Genomic DNA, 15,093 nt, shown 5'->3' on the forward strand with positions numbered 1-15,093 from the left:
TGGTTATTTATTAAATGACCACTTCCTCTTGCAAAAAAAAAAAAAATTAATAAAAGAGTATAACGCAGTCTTGAGACTAAAAAGTATAAGAATTATTCCTCTAGTATGTCTTCTAGGAGATGTACCATTTCCAGGTTTAAATAGAGAAAATACAGAGAAATAAGAGAGAGGCATCGCACATCAACCATATATAGCTTACCCCACAACTACCAGACCTCTAACTTTTGCCCTTAAAGAAAATGTAGAATGTCTACATTTTTCTAAGCTAACATGTCCCAATGTAGCCAATTACAATACTGAGGAATTACTTTCCTGTATATATCTGAAAATCTCAACTTTGCAAACACAGTCCTAGAGCTCCCTATTGGGAACCAATGTTTTACCAGTTGATCATCACCCACAATTCACAAGCAAAGCAGGAAAACAGGCCTTCCTCTTCCTTTAGACAGTAACTTTCAATTTTTTTCTGTTGCTGGCTATGCTGTCATCTGTCCCACGTTGTCCCCCTACAGCCCCGCCAAACGCCAATTAAAGGGACGTAGGTCAAAATACGGAGAATGGTATAGAAGCAACACAAGAAATTTGGCACTGTCAGTCTTGGAGAAAGAAAAAAAAAAAGAGAGCAACAACTAATAAAACAGTGAAATAGTAAAGTGCAGTGGGGTTAAAAGTGTGTGTTATGGAGCCTAAGAAATTAGTGAACACCCCGGTTTTGCAGCTTATAAACTGCATCATCTCAGGCAAATTATATAAGCTTCCTGGTCCTCATTTTCTCAGCTGTAAAACACAAATATGAATGCCTGCTTCATACGGCTGTAGTAAAGTTAAAATGAATTAATGTATGCAAAGCAATGCTATGGTCTAAATGTTTATATACTCCCAAAATTTATGTATTGAAGCCTATTCGCCAGTGGGATGATATTTGAAGGTGGAGTCTTTGGGAGGAAATTAGGTCATAAGGCTGAAACCCTCATGAATGGGATTGTGCCCTTATAAGAAGATACTTGAGAGGCTTCTTCCTCTCTCTACTTTCCACCATATAAGAATAAAATGAGAAGACAGACATCTGCAAACCAGGAAGTGCACCCTTACCAGACACCAGATATGCTAGCAGCTTGATCTTAGATTTCTGAGGCTCCAGAACTTTGAGATTTAAGCTACACAGTTTCTGACATATTTTATATAGTAGCCTGAACTAAGACAATTACTCTGTACAGTGTCCAGAAAAGAACTCAATAAAAAAATTTTATCCAAAATGGAAATTACTCAGGAATTAAGATATCTGTATCTCTGAAAAGGTTATTAGACAAATTGTTAAATAACAGAATTGATAGAGAGAAACCAAGAATCTCAGCTTGGCCCAAGTATCTTTAGTCTGTTATAACAAGATAACCAGAAACTGGGTGGCTTAAATGACAGAAATTTGGTTGTCACAATTCTAGAGGCTGGAAATAAGAGATGGAGGTGTTAGCGTGGTCAGGTTCTGCTGAGGGCCCTGTTCTGAGCTTGCAAATGGGTGCTTTCTTCCTTTGTCTTCACATGGTGGAAGGCAAGAAAGTGAGAGAGCAAGCATGCTCTGGTGTCTTTCTATGAGGGAACTAATCCAATCATGAGGGTCCCGCCCTCATGTCTTCATCTAAGCCTAATTATCTCCCAAAGGCCACATATCCAAATACTGTCATGTGGGGGACTGGGGCTTCAATATATTAATTTTGGGGGATATAATTCAACCCATAGCATCAAAAAAAAAAGATGATGATAAATAAGTTGGGAGGTCCTGGTTAGCAACAGAAACAAAATGTGAATTCTGCATTTGTTACTATGAAGATGTAACTAGGCTGCATTACTGAAGAGAACCGAATACTTGTTTCTCCAGGACTGACTAGTGGATATGAAAAGGAAAAGGGGAACTGTTTTCTCTTCCTATAGTCTTCACTTAATGTAGTTAAGTAACATTCTAAAGAAAGAAGGAGGAGCCCTTCTAAGACAGCCCTGCTAATATTTAGGGAACAAGTGAGGATGTGGTATTTAGTTGGCCTAGTGACAAGAATAAAAACTTTCTGAACACTTGGACCACCATATGACCTGGCCATCTGATTTAACAGCAACTATGGCAACTACACTGGCCCTTAAAGTTCTTCTCCTTTTTAAAACTCCCTCCTATCCTATTGACTTTCCATGGTGACTGATACTACTATATTGTAATTATTTTCATTTCCACTATTTTGTTTACTTAAAAATATTTTTTTAAATTTTTATGAGTATATAGTAAGTATGTAACATTTATAGAGTACATGAAACATTCTGATACAGGCATATAATGCATAATCATCACGTCAGAGGAAATGGGCTACACATCAACTCAGCATTTATCATTTCTTTGTGCTAAAACATTCCAATTATACTTATTTATTTATTTAGAGATGGAGTTTTGCTCTTGTTGCCCAGGCTGGAGTGCAGTGGCACAATCTTGGCTCACCACAACCTCCGCCTCCTGGGTTCAAGAGTTTCTCCTGCCTCAGCCTCCTGAGTAGCTGGGATTACAGGCATGCACCACCATGCCTGGCTAATTTTGTATTTTTAGTAGAAACGGGGTTTCTCCATGTTGGCCAGGCTGGTCTTGAACTCCCAACCTCAGGTGATCTGGCCGCCTTGGCTTCCCAAAGTGCTGGGACTACAAGCGTGAGCCACCATGCCTGGCCTTTTAGTTATTTTTAAATGTACATTATTGTTGACTACTCACCCTGTTGTGCTACCAAATACTAGATCTTATTCATTCTATCTACCTATATTTTTGTACCCATTAACCCATCCCTACTTTCCCCCTGCTCCCCATCTCTACCACCCTTCCCAGCTACTGGTAACCATCATTCTATTCTCTGTCTCTGTGAGTTCAACTGTTTTAACTTTCAGCTCTTACAAACGAGTGGGAACATGTGAAGTTTGTCTTTCTGTGCCTGGCTAACTTCACTTAACATAATGTCCTGCAGTTCCATTCATATTGTTGCAAATGACAGGATCTCATTTTTTTTTATGGTTGAACAGTACTCCATTGCCTATATGTACTAACTTTTCTCTATCCATTCATCCATCGATAGATACTTTGGTTGCTACTAAATCTCGACAATCAAGAATAGTGCTGCAATAAACATGGGAGTGCAGGTATCTTTTCAATATTAAAAAATATTTAATTGTGGTAAAACCATACAATATAAAACCCCAACAATATTTACGTGTACAGTTGAGTAGTATCAACTGTTTCACATTGTTGTGTAAAAAACTCTCTAGAACTTTTTTTTTTCTGAGATGGAGTCTTGCTCTTGTCACCCAGGCTGGAGTGCAATGGTGTGATCTCAACTCACTACAACCTCTGCCTCCCAGGTTCAAGCAATTCTCCTGCCTCAGCCTATCAAGTAGTTGGAATTACAGGTGTGCACCACCACACCCAGCTAAATTTTTTGTATTTTTAGTAGAGACGGGGTTTCACCATGTTGGCCAGGGTGATCTCAAACTCCTGAGCTCAGGTGATCCACCCACCTTGGCCTTACAAAGTGCCGGGATTACAGGCATGCACCACCGCACCTGGCCTCTAGAACTTTTTTATCTTGTAAAACTGAAATGCTATACCCACTCAACACTAACTCCTTATCACTTTGTCCTCTTGGTCCTTGGCAACAACCATTCCATGTTCTCTATGAATTTGACTGTTCAAGGTTATACAGTAATTTGTCCTCTTGACTCACTTATTTCACTCAGCATAATGTCCTCAAAGTTCCAGTAATAGGATTTCCTTCTTTAAGGCTGAATGATATTCCAACATATGTATACACTGTATTTTCTTGATTTGTTCATCTGATAATGAACACTGGAACTGCTTTCACCTCTTGGCTATTACAAAAATGTGACAGTGAACATGGGTGCACAAACATTTCTTTGAAATCACACTTTCAATTCTTTTGAATTTATATGCATAAGTAGTATTGCTGGGTCATATGGTAATTCTATTTTCAGTTTTTTGAGGGACCTCCATACTGCTTTCCATTGAGGCTGCACCATTTTATATTCCCACCAACAGTGCACAAGGGTTCCAATTTTCTCCACATCCTTGTCAACACTTGTTATTTTCTGGTGTTCTGTTTTGTTTTTAACAGTGACCACTCATATAGGCATAAGGTGATACCTCATTATAGTTTTGCTCTGCATTTCTCTAACGATTGGAGATGTTGAGCATCTTTTCATATGCTGGTCGGACATCGGTATATCTTCTTTGGAGAAATATCTATTCGTGTCCTGTGCGCATTTTTTAACATTAGTTTTTTGTTGCTGTTGAGTTGTAGTTCTTTATATATTTTGGATATTAATCGCTTTTCAGATATGTGATTTGTGAATCTTTTCTCCCAAGTGTTGCCTTTTCACTCTTGATATGGTTTGGGGCTGTGCCCCTAACCAAATCTCATCTTTAATTCCCACGTGTTCTGGGAAGGGCCCAGTGGGAGGTAAATGAATCATGGGGACAGATCTTTCTCATGCTGTTATCATGATAGTGAATAAATCTCACGAGATCTAATGGTTTTAAAAAGGGGAGTTTGCCTGCAAAAGCTCTCTTCTTATGTCTACAACCATTTGTGATGTGCTTTTCACCTTCCTCCAAGATTGTGAGGCCTCCCCAGCCATGTGGAACTGTAATTCCATCAATCTTCTTTCTTTTGTAAATTGCCCAGTCTCGATTATGTCTTTATCAGGAGTGTGAAAATGGACTAATACAGTAAATTGGTAGCGGGAGTGGGGTGCTGTGGAAAAGACACCTAAAAATGTGGAAGTGACTTCGGAACTCGATAACAGGCAGATGTTGGAACAGTTCAGAGGGCTCAGAAGAAGACAGGAAAATGTGGGAAAGTTTGGAACTTCCTAGAGACTTGTTGAATGACTTTGACCAAAATGCTGATAATGATATGGAAAATGAAATCCAGGATGAGATGGTCTCAGATGGAGATGAGGAAATTGTTGGGAACTGGAGTAACAGTGACTCTTGTTATGTTTTAGCAAAGAGACTGGCAGTGTTTTGCCCCTGCCCTAGAGATTTGTGGAACTTTGAACTTGGGAGAGATGATTTAGGGTACCTGGCAGAAGACATTTCTTTTTTTTTTTTTTTTTTTTGAGACAGAGTCTCACTCTGTCACCTAGGCTGAGTGCAGTGGTGCGATCTCAGCTCACTGCAAGCTCCGCCTCCTGGGTTCACGCCATTCTCCTGCCTCAGCCTCCCGAGTAGTTGGGACTAGAGGCACCCACCACTAAGCCTGGCTAATTTTTTTTGTATTTTTTAGTAGAGATGGCGTTTCACTGTGTTAGCCAGGATGGTCTCGATCTCCTGACCTTGTGATCCGCCCACGTTGGCCTCCCAAAGTGCTGGGATTACAGGTGTGAGCCACTGTACCCAGCCAGCAGAAGACATTTCTAAGCATCAAAGCATTCAAGAGGTGACTTGGGTGCTGTTAAAGACATTCAGTTTTAAAAGGGAAACAGATCTTAAAAGGTTGGAAAGAGCTTAAAAGCCTGACAATGTAATAGAAAAGAAAATCCCAGGCCAGGCGCGGTGACTCATGCTGGCTCATGCCTGTGATCCCAGCATGTTGGGAGGCCAAGGCAGGTGGGTTGCTTGAGGTCAGGAGTTCAAGACCAGCCTGGCCAACATGATGAAAACCAGTCTCTACTAAAAATACAAAAATTAGCTGGGCGTGGTGGCTCACACCTGTAATCCTAGCTACTCAGGAGGCTGAGGCGGGAGAATCACTTGAACCCAGGAGGCAGAGGCTGCAGTGAGCCAAGATCATGCTACTGCACTCCAGCCTGGGATACAGAGCAAGACTCCATCCCTCCCCAGAAAAAGAAAAGAAAATCCCATTTTCTGAGGAGAATTTCAAGCTGGCTGTAGAAATTTGCATAAGTAACAAGGAGCTGAATGTTAATCACCAAGACAATGGGGAAAATGTCTCCAGGGCATGTCAGAGACCTTTGAGAGGCAGCCCCTCCCATCACAGATCCAAAGGCATAGGAGGAAAACGTGGTTTCGTGGGCCCGGCCCAGGATCCCTGTGCTGTGTGCAGCCTAGCAACTTGGTCCCTTGCATCCCAGCCACTCCAGCCGTGACTGAAAGGGGTCAACAGAGAGTTCAGGCCGAGGCTTCAGAGGGTGCAAGCATCAAGCCTTGGCAGCTTTCACATGGTGTTGATCCTGCGAGTGCAAAGAAGTCAAGAACTGAGGTTTGGAAACCTCTGCCTAGATTTCAGATGTATGGAAACGTCCGGATGCCCAGGGAAGTTTGCTGTGGGGGTGGGGTCTTCATGTAGAACCTCTGCTAAGGCAATGCAGAAGAGAAATGTGAGGTCAGAGACCCCACACAAAGTCCCTACTGGAGCACCACGTAGTGGAGCTGTGAGAAGAGGGTCACTGTCCAGACACTAGAATGACAGATTCACCAACAGCTTGCACCGTACACCTGGAAAAGCCACAGACACTCAACACCAAGCCATGAAAGCAGCTGGAAGGGAGGCTGTATGCTGCAAAGCCACAGGAGCGGAGCTGCCCAAGACCACGGGAACCCACCTTTTGAATTGGCGTGATCTGGATGTCAGACATGGAGTCAAAGGAGGTCATTTTGGAGCTTTAAGATTTGACCACCCTGCTGGATTTCAGACTTGCATGGGGCCTGTAGCCCCTTTGTTTTGGCAAGTTTCTCCCATTTAGAATGGCTGTATTTACCCAATGCTTGTACCCCCATTGTATCTAGGAAGTAACTAACTTGCTTTTGATTTTACAGGCTCATAGGCAGAAGAGACTTGCTTTGTCTCAGATGAACTTTGGACTGTGGACTTTTGAGTTAATGCTGAAATGAGTTAAGACTTTGGGGACTGTTGGGAAGGCATGACTGGTTTTGAAATATGAGGACCTAAGAGACTTGGGAGGCCAGGGGTAGAATGACATGGTTTGGTTGTGTCCCCACCCAAATCTCATCTTGAATTCCCATGTGTTGTGGGAGGCACCTGGTGAGAGGTAATGAATCATGGGAGGCAGTTCTTTCCCATGCTGTTCTCTTGATAGTAAGTCTCACAAGATCTGGTTGTTTTAAAAGCGGGCTTTCCCTGCATAAGCTCTCTTCTCTTGTCTGCTGCCATGTGAGATGTGTCTTTCACCTTCAACCAAGATTGTGAGGCTTCCCCCGCCACGTGGAACTGTAAGTCCAATAAATTGCTTTCTTTTGTAAATTGCCCAGTCTCGGGTATGTCTTTATCAGCAGTGTGAAAACTAATACAACTCTGTTGACTGCTTTCTTTGAGGTGCAGAAGTTTTTAAGTTTGATGTAGGTCCATTTGTCTATTGTTGCTTTTGTTGCCTGTGCTTTTAGTATCATGGTCAAGAAATCATTGTGAAATCCAATGTCATAAAGATTTTCCCCTATGTTTTCTTTTAGGAATTTTTTGGTTTTAAATCTTATATTTAGGTCATGAATCTATTTTGAATTATTTTTTGTACATGGCATAAGGTAAGGGTCTAACCTCATTCTTTTGCATGTGAATATCCGGTTTTCCCAACATAATGGTTAAATAGACTATCCTTTCTCCACTGAGTGGTCTTGGCACCCTTTTCAAAGATCACTTCACCATATATGAGTTTATTTTTGGATTCTCTATTCTGTTCCATGGGTTTTTGTGTGTGTCTTTATGCCAGTACTATTTTATGCTATTGTGATAACTGTAGCTTTGTAACATGTTTTGAAATCAGGGAGTGTGAGGCTTCCAACTTTGTTCTTTTTTCTCAAGATAGTTTTGGCAATTTGGGGTCCCTTGAGATTCAATATGAATTTTAAGATGGTTTCTTCTACTTCTGCAAAAAGTGATGTTGGAATTTTGATAGGCACTGTATTTAATTCATAGATCTCTTTAGACTGTATGGACATTTTAACAATTTTAAGTCTTTTAACCATGAACACTGGATATCCTTCCATTTCTTCGTGTCTTTAATTTATTTCAATAACGTTTTATAGTTTTCAGTGTATAGGCCTTTCACCTTCTTGGTTAAGTTTATGCCTAAGTATCTTTTTGATACTTTGCAAATGAAATTATTTTCTTAATTTCTTTCTGGAATTGTTCACTGTTAGTGTATAGAGACATAACTGATTTCTTGTGGTGATTTTTTATCTTGCAACTTTGCTATATTTATTAGTTCTAACAGTTTTTCTGGTGTGGAATATTTAGGGTTTTCTACATACAACATTACATTAGCAAATAGAGATAATTTTACTTCTTCCTTTCCAAAGCAGATGCCTTTTATTTCTTTTTCATTCTTAATTGCTCTGGCTAGGAGTTCCAGTACCATGTTGAATAGAAGTGGCAAGAATAGGCAATCTTGCCTTGTTCCTGATCTTAGAGGGAAAGCTTTCAGGTTTTCACTATCAAGTGTGATAACGATTATTAGTTATTGTCTCTTCATAAATGGCATTTATTGCGTTAAGGTAGTTTAGTTCTATTCCTAGTTTGTTTGGTGTTTTTACCATGAAAGGATGATGAATTTTGCCAAATGCTTTTTCTGCATCAATTGGAATGATCATGTGGTTTTTAACCTTCACTCTTTTAATGTAGTGTATTATATTAACTGATTTTTGTATGCTGAAACATCCTTACATTCCAGGGTAGATCCCACTTGGTCATGGCGTAGAATCCTTTTAATATGCTGTTGAATTAACTTTCCTTGTACTTTTTGAGAATTTTTTAATCAGTATCAGGGAGCTTGATCTGTTTTTTGTTTTGTTTTGTTTTTTCCCTTGTAGTATTTTTGTCTGGCTTTGGTATTAATGCTGGCCTCATAAAAAGAGCTTGGAAGTTTCTCTCCTCTTCAATTCTTTGGAGTTTGTTAATTGTTCTTTCAATGTTTGGTAGAATTTTCCAGGGAAACCATCTGTTCATCTGTTCTTGGGCTTTTCTTTGTGGGAAGGTTTTTCATTATTAATTCAATCTCCCTACTAGTTACAGGTCTGTTTAATTTTTTTCTTGTGATTTAGTTTCAGTAGGTTGTATGTTTCAAGGAATTTATTCATTTCTTCTAGGTTATCCAATTTGTTGGCACATAACTCTTCCTACTAGTCTTTTATGATCCTTTTAAATTTCTTATTTCTGTGGCATCAGTTGTAATGTCTCCTCTTTTATTTCTGATTTTAGTTATTTGAGTATTTTCTCTTTTTAGTCTTGATAACGGTTTGTTAATTTTCTTAATTTTTTCAAAAAAACAACTTTCACTGATTCTCTCTATTGCTTTTCTAGTCTCCATTTTGTTTATTTATGTGGTATTCTTTATTATTTCCTTCCTTCTCCTAACTAGTATGCTGTTTAATTTCCATACATGTGAGACTCTTCTCATTTTCCTTCCACTATGGATTTCTGGTTGGACTCCACTTCGGTCAGAGAAGACACTTGGTATGATTACAATCTTCCTAAATTTGTTGAGACTTGGTTTTATGGCTTAACATATGCTCTATCCTTGAGAATAATCTATGTGCACTTGAAAAGAATGTGTAATCTGCTGATGTTAGGTGGAGTGTTCTGTATATGTCTGTTAAGTCCAACTGTTCTACAGTGTTGTTCAAGTCCTTTGTTTCCTTATTAGTCTTATGTCTGGTTGTTCTACCTTTATTGGAAGTAGAGTATTAAAGTCTCCTACTATTATTGTATTGTCTATTTTTAGAATATAAGGTCAGGTGCGGTGGCTGACACCTGTAATCCCAGCACTTTGGGAGGTTAAGGTGGGTGCATCAGCTGAGGTCAAGAGTTCAAGACCAGCCTGACCAATAGGGTGAAGCCCCGTCTCTACTAAAAATACAAAAATTGGCCGGGTGTGGTGGCAGGTGCCTGTAGTCCCAGCTACTAGGGAGACTGAGGCAGGAGAATTCCTTGAACCCAGGAGGTGGAGGTTGCAGTGAGCTGAGATTGTGCCACTGCACTCCAGCCTGGGCGACAGAGCGAGACTCCATCTCAAAAAAAAAAAAGAAGAAGAAGAATATAAATGTGAAAAAATTACAGAATGTGAATTTGACTTAACACAGAATTTTAAAAAAACATGGTGCATTATTTTCTCTGACAAACAGTATTTGAATGTTTATGACTAAAGCATTACATAAATAGAATTATCAGGAATATCACAACATAATAGGCATTGATTAACTTTGTAAAATAGATACAATATTGGACTGTAAGTCAAAATAATTGGTTTCTAATCCTAGATTTGACCAAATCTTTAATGTCTTTGCTTTAATCTGTTAAGACATATGAAACAGTATAAATGAAAGCAGAATAAACTGAAGAGACTATAATTTTAATAATCCTTCAAATGAGATACAGACAATTAGCTGAGTTCCTAAACCACAATTCCTATGCTGCCTTCAGATAACAGGCAATGACACTGCTTCACATATTATGAATAATCTATAAACATAAGCAAGATTCAAGAAAGGACAGCACAAACCTTTAGAGTACCTAGAATACATGTAGGTACTCAAAAAAATTCTGTTGAACTAAATTGAAAAAACCAAACGCACTATAACATACCACTTTTTACAAAGGGCACAACATGCAACTATATACACAAATACGTAAGGAAATTAGCACTTACCAAAAGACTGTAAAATTGCTTAATCAGAACAGATACTACTCTCAGCAAACGCATGCAGATAGGAAAATATGGTTTTTCAACTGGTGCTGGAGAAGATGAGGTGCTGGAACCTTGTCTGAACTTTATATTTGGAGAAAAGAGCTTTATCACAAGAGGACATACCCTTTCTTTGAGGAGGAAACTAAATTCTTGGTGCTATTTGCAAGGAAAAAAAGAAAGAAAAAAATAATTAACTTTATTTGTACTAAATACTTCTAAAAACACAGTCTCACTAGGAGATAAAACTTCTTAATAACCAGTATAAATAATTTAGCTTTACTATAAGTTTATATGTTTTATTGTTTTATAGTTTACCCACAATTTTGAAATTCGTATTGCACTTAGAGAGTCTAAGATCAGAATAGTCATCAGAGCCCAGCATGGTGGCTCATGCCTGTAATCTTAGCATTTTGGGAGCCCAAGGTGGGAGGATAGCTTGAGCCCGGGAGTTCAAGATGAGCCTCAGCAACACAGTGAGACCCCACCTCTACAAAAAAATTAAAAAATTAGCCAGGTGTGGTGGCACACACCAGTAGTCCCAGCTATTTGGGAAGCTGAGGTGCAAAGAACACTTGAACCCTGGAGGTCAAGGCTGCAGTAAGCCATGATCATGCCACTGCCCTCCAGTCTGGGTGACAGAGCAAGATACTATCTCAAAAAGTAATAATAATCAGTATTACAAGAGGTTTTTGAAAGAATATAAGTTTAAAAGGAACAGTTAATGATTTTAGAATTAAGTAATTGGTGATTACTAGAAACTTTAATTTTAGTTGGACACTGGTAATTAAAAACATAAACAACAGAAGAAAGAAAATAGAGCCAGGCATGGTGGCTCAGGCCTGGAATCCTGGGACTTTGGAAGGCTGAGGTGGGAGGATTGCTGGTACTCAGGAGTTCAAGCCCAGCCTGAGCAACACAGGGAGACCCCGTCTCAACAACAACAACAAAAATTAGCTGGATATAGTGGTACCGCCTGCGGTCCCAGCTACTTGGGTGGCTGAGGTGGGAGGATCACTTGAGCCCAGGGAGGTTGAGACTGCAGTGAGTCATGATCATACCACTGTACTCCAATCTGGGCAATGGAGCAAAACCCTATCTCACACAGAAAAAAAAAGAAAAAGAAAAAAAGAAAGAAAAGAAAACAAGCTATACAAATTCAAGCAAATAGTTTAAAATAGGTAGCTGAGGAGAGAAAATTTCCCAGTAAAGTATAAGTTATATAATTCACTGATTTCGTTTTGCAAAGAACAATTCCTTTCATGCAGAGATTTAATAATTAACCTAAAATTTTGTTCTGCTTGGACTGCTTGAACAGAACATGATGAGCTGATAAAACATGCAATGGCAAACAAGCATAATTATTTTACAAGTCAGGGTATCTTGCAAATAATTCTTAAATTTTACTTACAGTCATGATATATTACAAAGAAAGCACTTCTTAACCTGTTAATTCCCTGCCTATAATAGCAAGGTAATCCCATTTCACTGACAATATAAGGCCTCGTCTGTATTTAATGACTAGCCTCAAATACATTTTATTTTGTTGTCATCCAAATTTCATTGGAGCTATAAACAAAGAAAAGATCACAAAAATCACTTGACCTAATCCTTTAATCTTACAGAGAAGGGAAATAAGGCATAGAGCAGGTTGTTTGCTCAGAATCACAAAATTTTTTAAATATATCTTTTTTTTTTTTTTTGAGATGGAGTTTCACTCTGTCACCCAGACTGGAGTGCAATGGTACGATCGCGGTTCACTGCAACCTCCACCTCCCAGGTTCAAGCAATTCTCCTGCCTCCACCTTCCAAGTAGCTGAGATTACAGGCATGTGCCACCACACCTGGCTAATTTTTGTGTTTTTTTTTGTTTTTTTTGTTTTTTTTTGAGACAGAGTCTTGCTCTGTCGCCCGGGCTGGAGTGCAGTGGCCGGATCTCAGCTCACTGCAAGCTCGCCTCCCGGGTTCACGCCATTCTCCTGCCTCAGCCTCCCGAGTAGCTGGGACTACAGGCGCCCGCCACCTTGCCCAGCTAGTTTTTTGTATTTTTTTGTAGAAACGGGGTTTCACTGTGTTAGCCAGGATGGTCTCGATCTCCTGACCGCGTGATCCGCCCGTCTCGGCCTCCCAAAGTGCTGGGATTACAGGCTTGAGCCACCGTGCCCGGCCAATTTTTGTATTTTTAATAGTGACGGGGTTTCACCTTGTTGGCCAGGCTCTCCTGACCTCAGGTGATCCGCCCGCCTTAGCCTCCCAAAGTGCTGGGATTACAGGCGTGAGCCACTGCCCCCGAACTAAATGTATCTTTTAAAAAATCAGATTCTCAAGAAAGAAAAACTGAAAATACAGATAAATAAAACCATAAAAGTAAGTCTTGCCTAATCTCACCTCCTGGAGATAAATGGACTAGTCATTGTTAATTTCTACATGTATACTCTTCCAGACTTTTATAAATATTTTAATGTACTTTTTCATTCTTTCCCCCAAAATGAGATCTTAAGAGATAAATGACTTGAAATTATACTCTCACATCTACAGTTAGTTTCTTTGACTGCCAAAATGAAAAGTAAAGTCCACTTTCATATTTTACAAAAATAATTACTTTGTATATTGGTTAATATATAAACATACCGGCAATTCTTATGCAATTCTTAAAAGTTTTATCAATTCACTGTTTCCCTCTCACTACTCAACTCACTACAGTTGGGTTTCCTCCAGCACTATCACCAATCATCCCAACTCTACTTCTCCACTTCTCATTATCCTCATCATGATCTCTGTGGCCAAAGCAAACACTTTCCAGTCTTTCCAGTCATCATCTTATCAGATCTCTTTGTTTTTGTTTTGTTTTGTTCTGTTTTTGAAACAGGGTCTTGCTCTGTCACCCAGGCTGGAATGCAGTGGTGCGATCATGGCTCACTGCAGCCTTGACCTCCTGGGGTCTTCCCACCCCTCAGCCTCCCAAGTAGCTGACACTACAGGTAAGTGTCACCAGGCCCAGCTGATTTTCTAAAAATTTTTCATAGAGACAAGGTCTCACTATGTTGCCCAGGCTGGTCTTGAACTCCTGAGCTCAGGCTATCTGGCCGCCTCAGTCCCTTAAAGTGCTAAGATTACAGGTGTGAGCCACTGCGCCTACCAGATCTCTGTGAACCACCTGATATAACTGATAACTTGCTTCATCTTGAAACTTTCTTTGCTTTTGCCTTTTATTATGTCACACTCTCTTAGATTTGTTCCTGCCTTCTGACCTTGTGTTCTCAGTCTCTTGTATATGCTCATCCTCAACTGTTTAATGTTGAGGTTCCTCAGAGGTCCAGAGTACCATGCCCTTGCTTTGTACTCTAGGTTCTCACCACAATCTCATTCACTCCCATATCGCCAATTATCAACTATATGCCAGGAACATTTAAATTTATAATTTCAGCCCCAAACCTTGAAATGCATAAGTACAACTAACATTTTGTATGTCTCACAGATACCTCAAAATTAGTATATATATGAATAATGTGTCTTTGTGATAAAAATTCTGCCCATGAAGTATTCCATCTTAGCAAATGGTTCACTGTTCAAGCCAGAAAGCTAGAAGTAATCTTTGAGACTGCCTTTTTCATCTTCCACTACAATACTTCATTGAGGCAAAAGGCAAAGCTTCAATGCCCTCAAAGCCTATTTTTCTAGAAAAGAAGATATCCTTTCTCAGGGTCACTGCTCTTCGACCTTCTGTGTGGAGTATTCTTTTCCTATTCTCTCCATGTCTCCTAGCTACTCTTAATCCTTCATTCACAAGCTTAAGTATCATATCCTTGATTTATCACCAAGTCTCCAACAGGTTTGGTCCACTGTTATTCATTTCCTAACACTTTTAATAGTTCTCCTTCACAGCACTCATCACATCTTATCAACTCAGTTAAAATCTGTCTCCCCATTAGAATTGTAAGTGCCACAGGGCAAAGACTTTATCAGTCTTATTTAACTTCTGTATACTTGGCATAAAACATAAGTGACTGGTAAATTTTGATTGCATATGTGAATGATGAGTTAAAAAAGAAACAAATATTTATCTCTGGAAGAAAATTGTACAGGATGAAGTTCTAGGATCTTACACAGAAGAATTCTTCCCCTTCCATGCTTTATAGCGGGAAGAATAAAGTAAATTTTGTACGTATAATAAATCTGTAAAAACAGGCTGGGCACGCTGGCTCATACCTGTAATCCCAGCACTTTGGGAGGCCAGGGCAGGCGGATCACAAGGTCAGGAGATCAAGACCATCCTGGCCAACACCATGAAATCCTGTCTCTACTTAAAAAAAAAATACAAAAAAATTAGCCAGGCGTGGTGGCGGGTGCCTGTAGTCCCAGCTACTCGGGAGGCTGAGGCAGGAGAATGGGGTGAAC

General features: G+C 39.6%; 1 protein-coding gene across 5 annotated transcripts in view; it reads right to left on the reverse strand.

Annotated features, from left to right (window-relative positions):
* Positions 1-15,093, reverse strand: part of MON2 (MON2 homolog (S. cerevisiae)) — a 137,784-nt gene that overhangs the window by 75,821 nt on the left and 46,870 nt on the right. For all 5 annotated transcript variants that reach the window (XM_011972923.1, XM_011972922.1, XM_011972921.1 and 2 more), the window contains exon 8: positions 10,660-10,854. In XM_011972923.1, coding sequence (XP_011828313.1) covers positions 10,660-10,854 — 195 coding nt within the window. The remainder of the gene's footprint in view (positions 1-10,659; positions 10,855-15,093) is intronic.

Source organism: Mandrillus leucophaeus, unplaced genomic scaffold (assembly GCF_000951045.1).
Source record: "Mandrillus leucophaeus isolate KB7577 unplaced genomic scaffold, Mleu.le_1.0 Scaffold132, whole genome shotgun sequence".
Lineage (NCBI taxonomy): Eukaryota > Metazoa > Chordata > Mammalia > Primates > Cercopithecidae > Mandrillus > Mandrillus leucophaeus.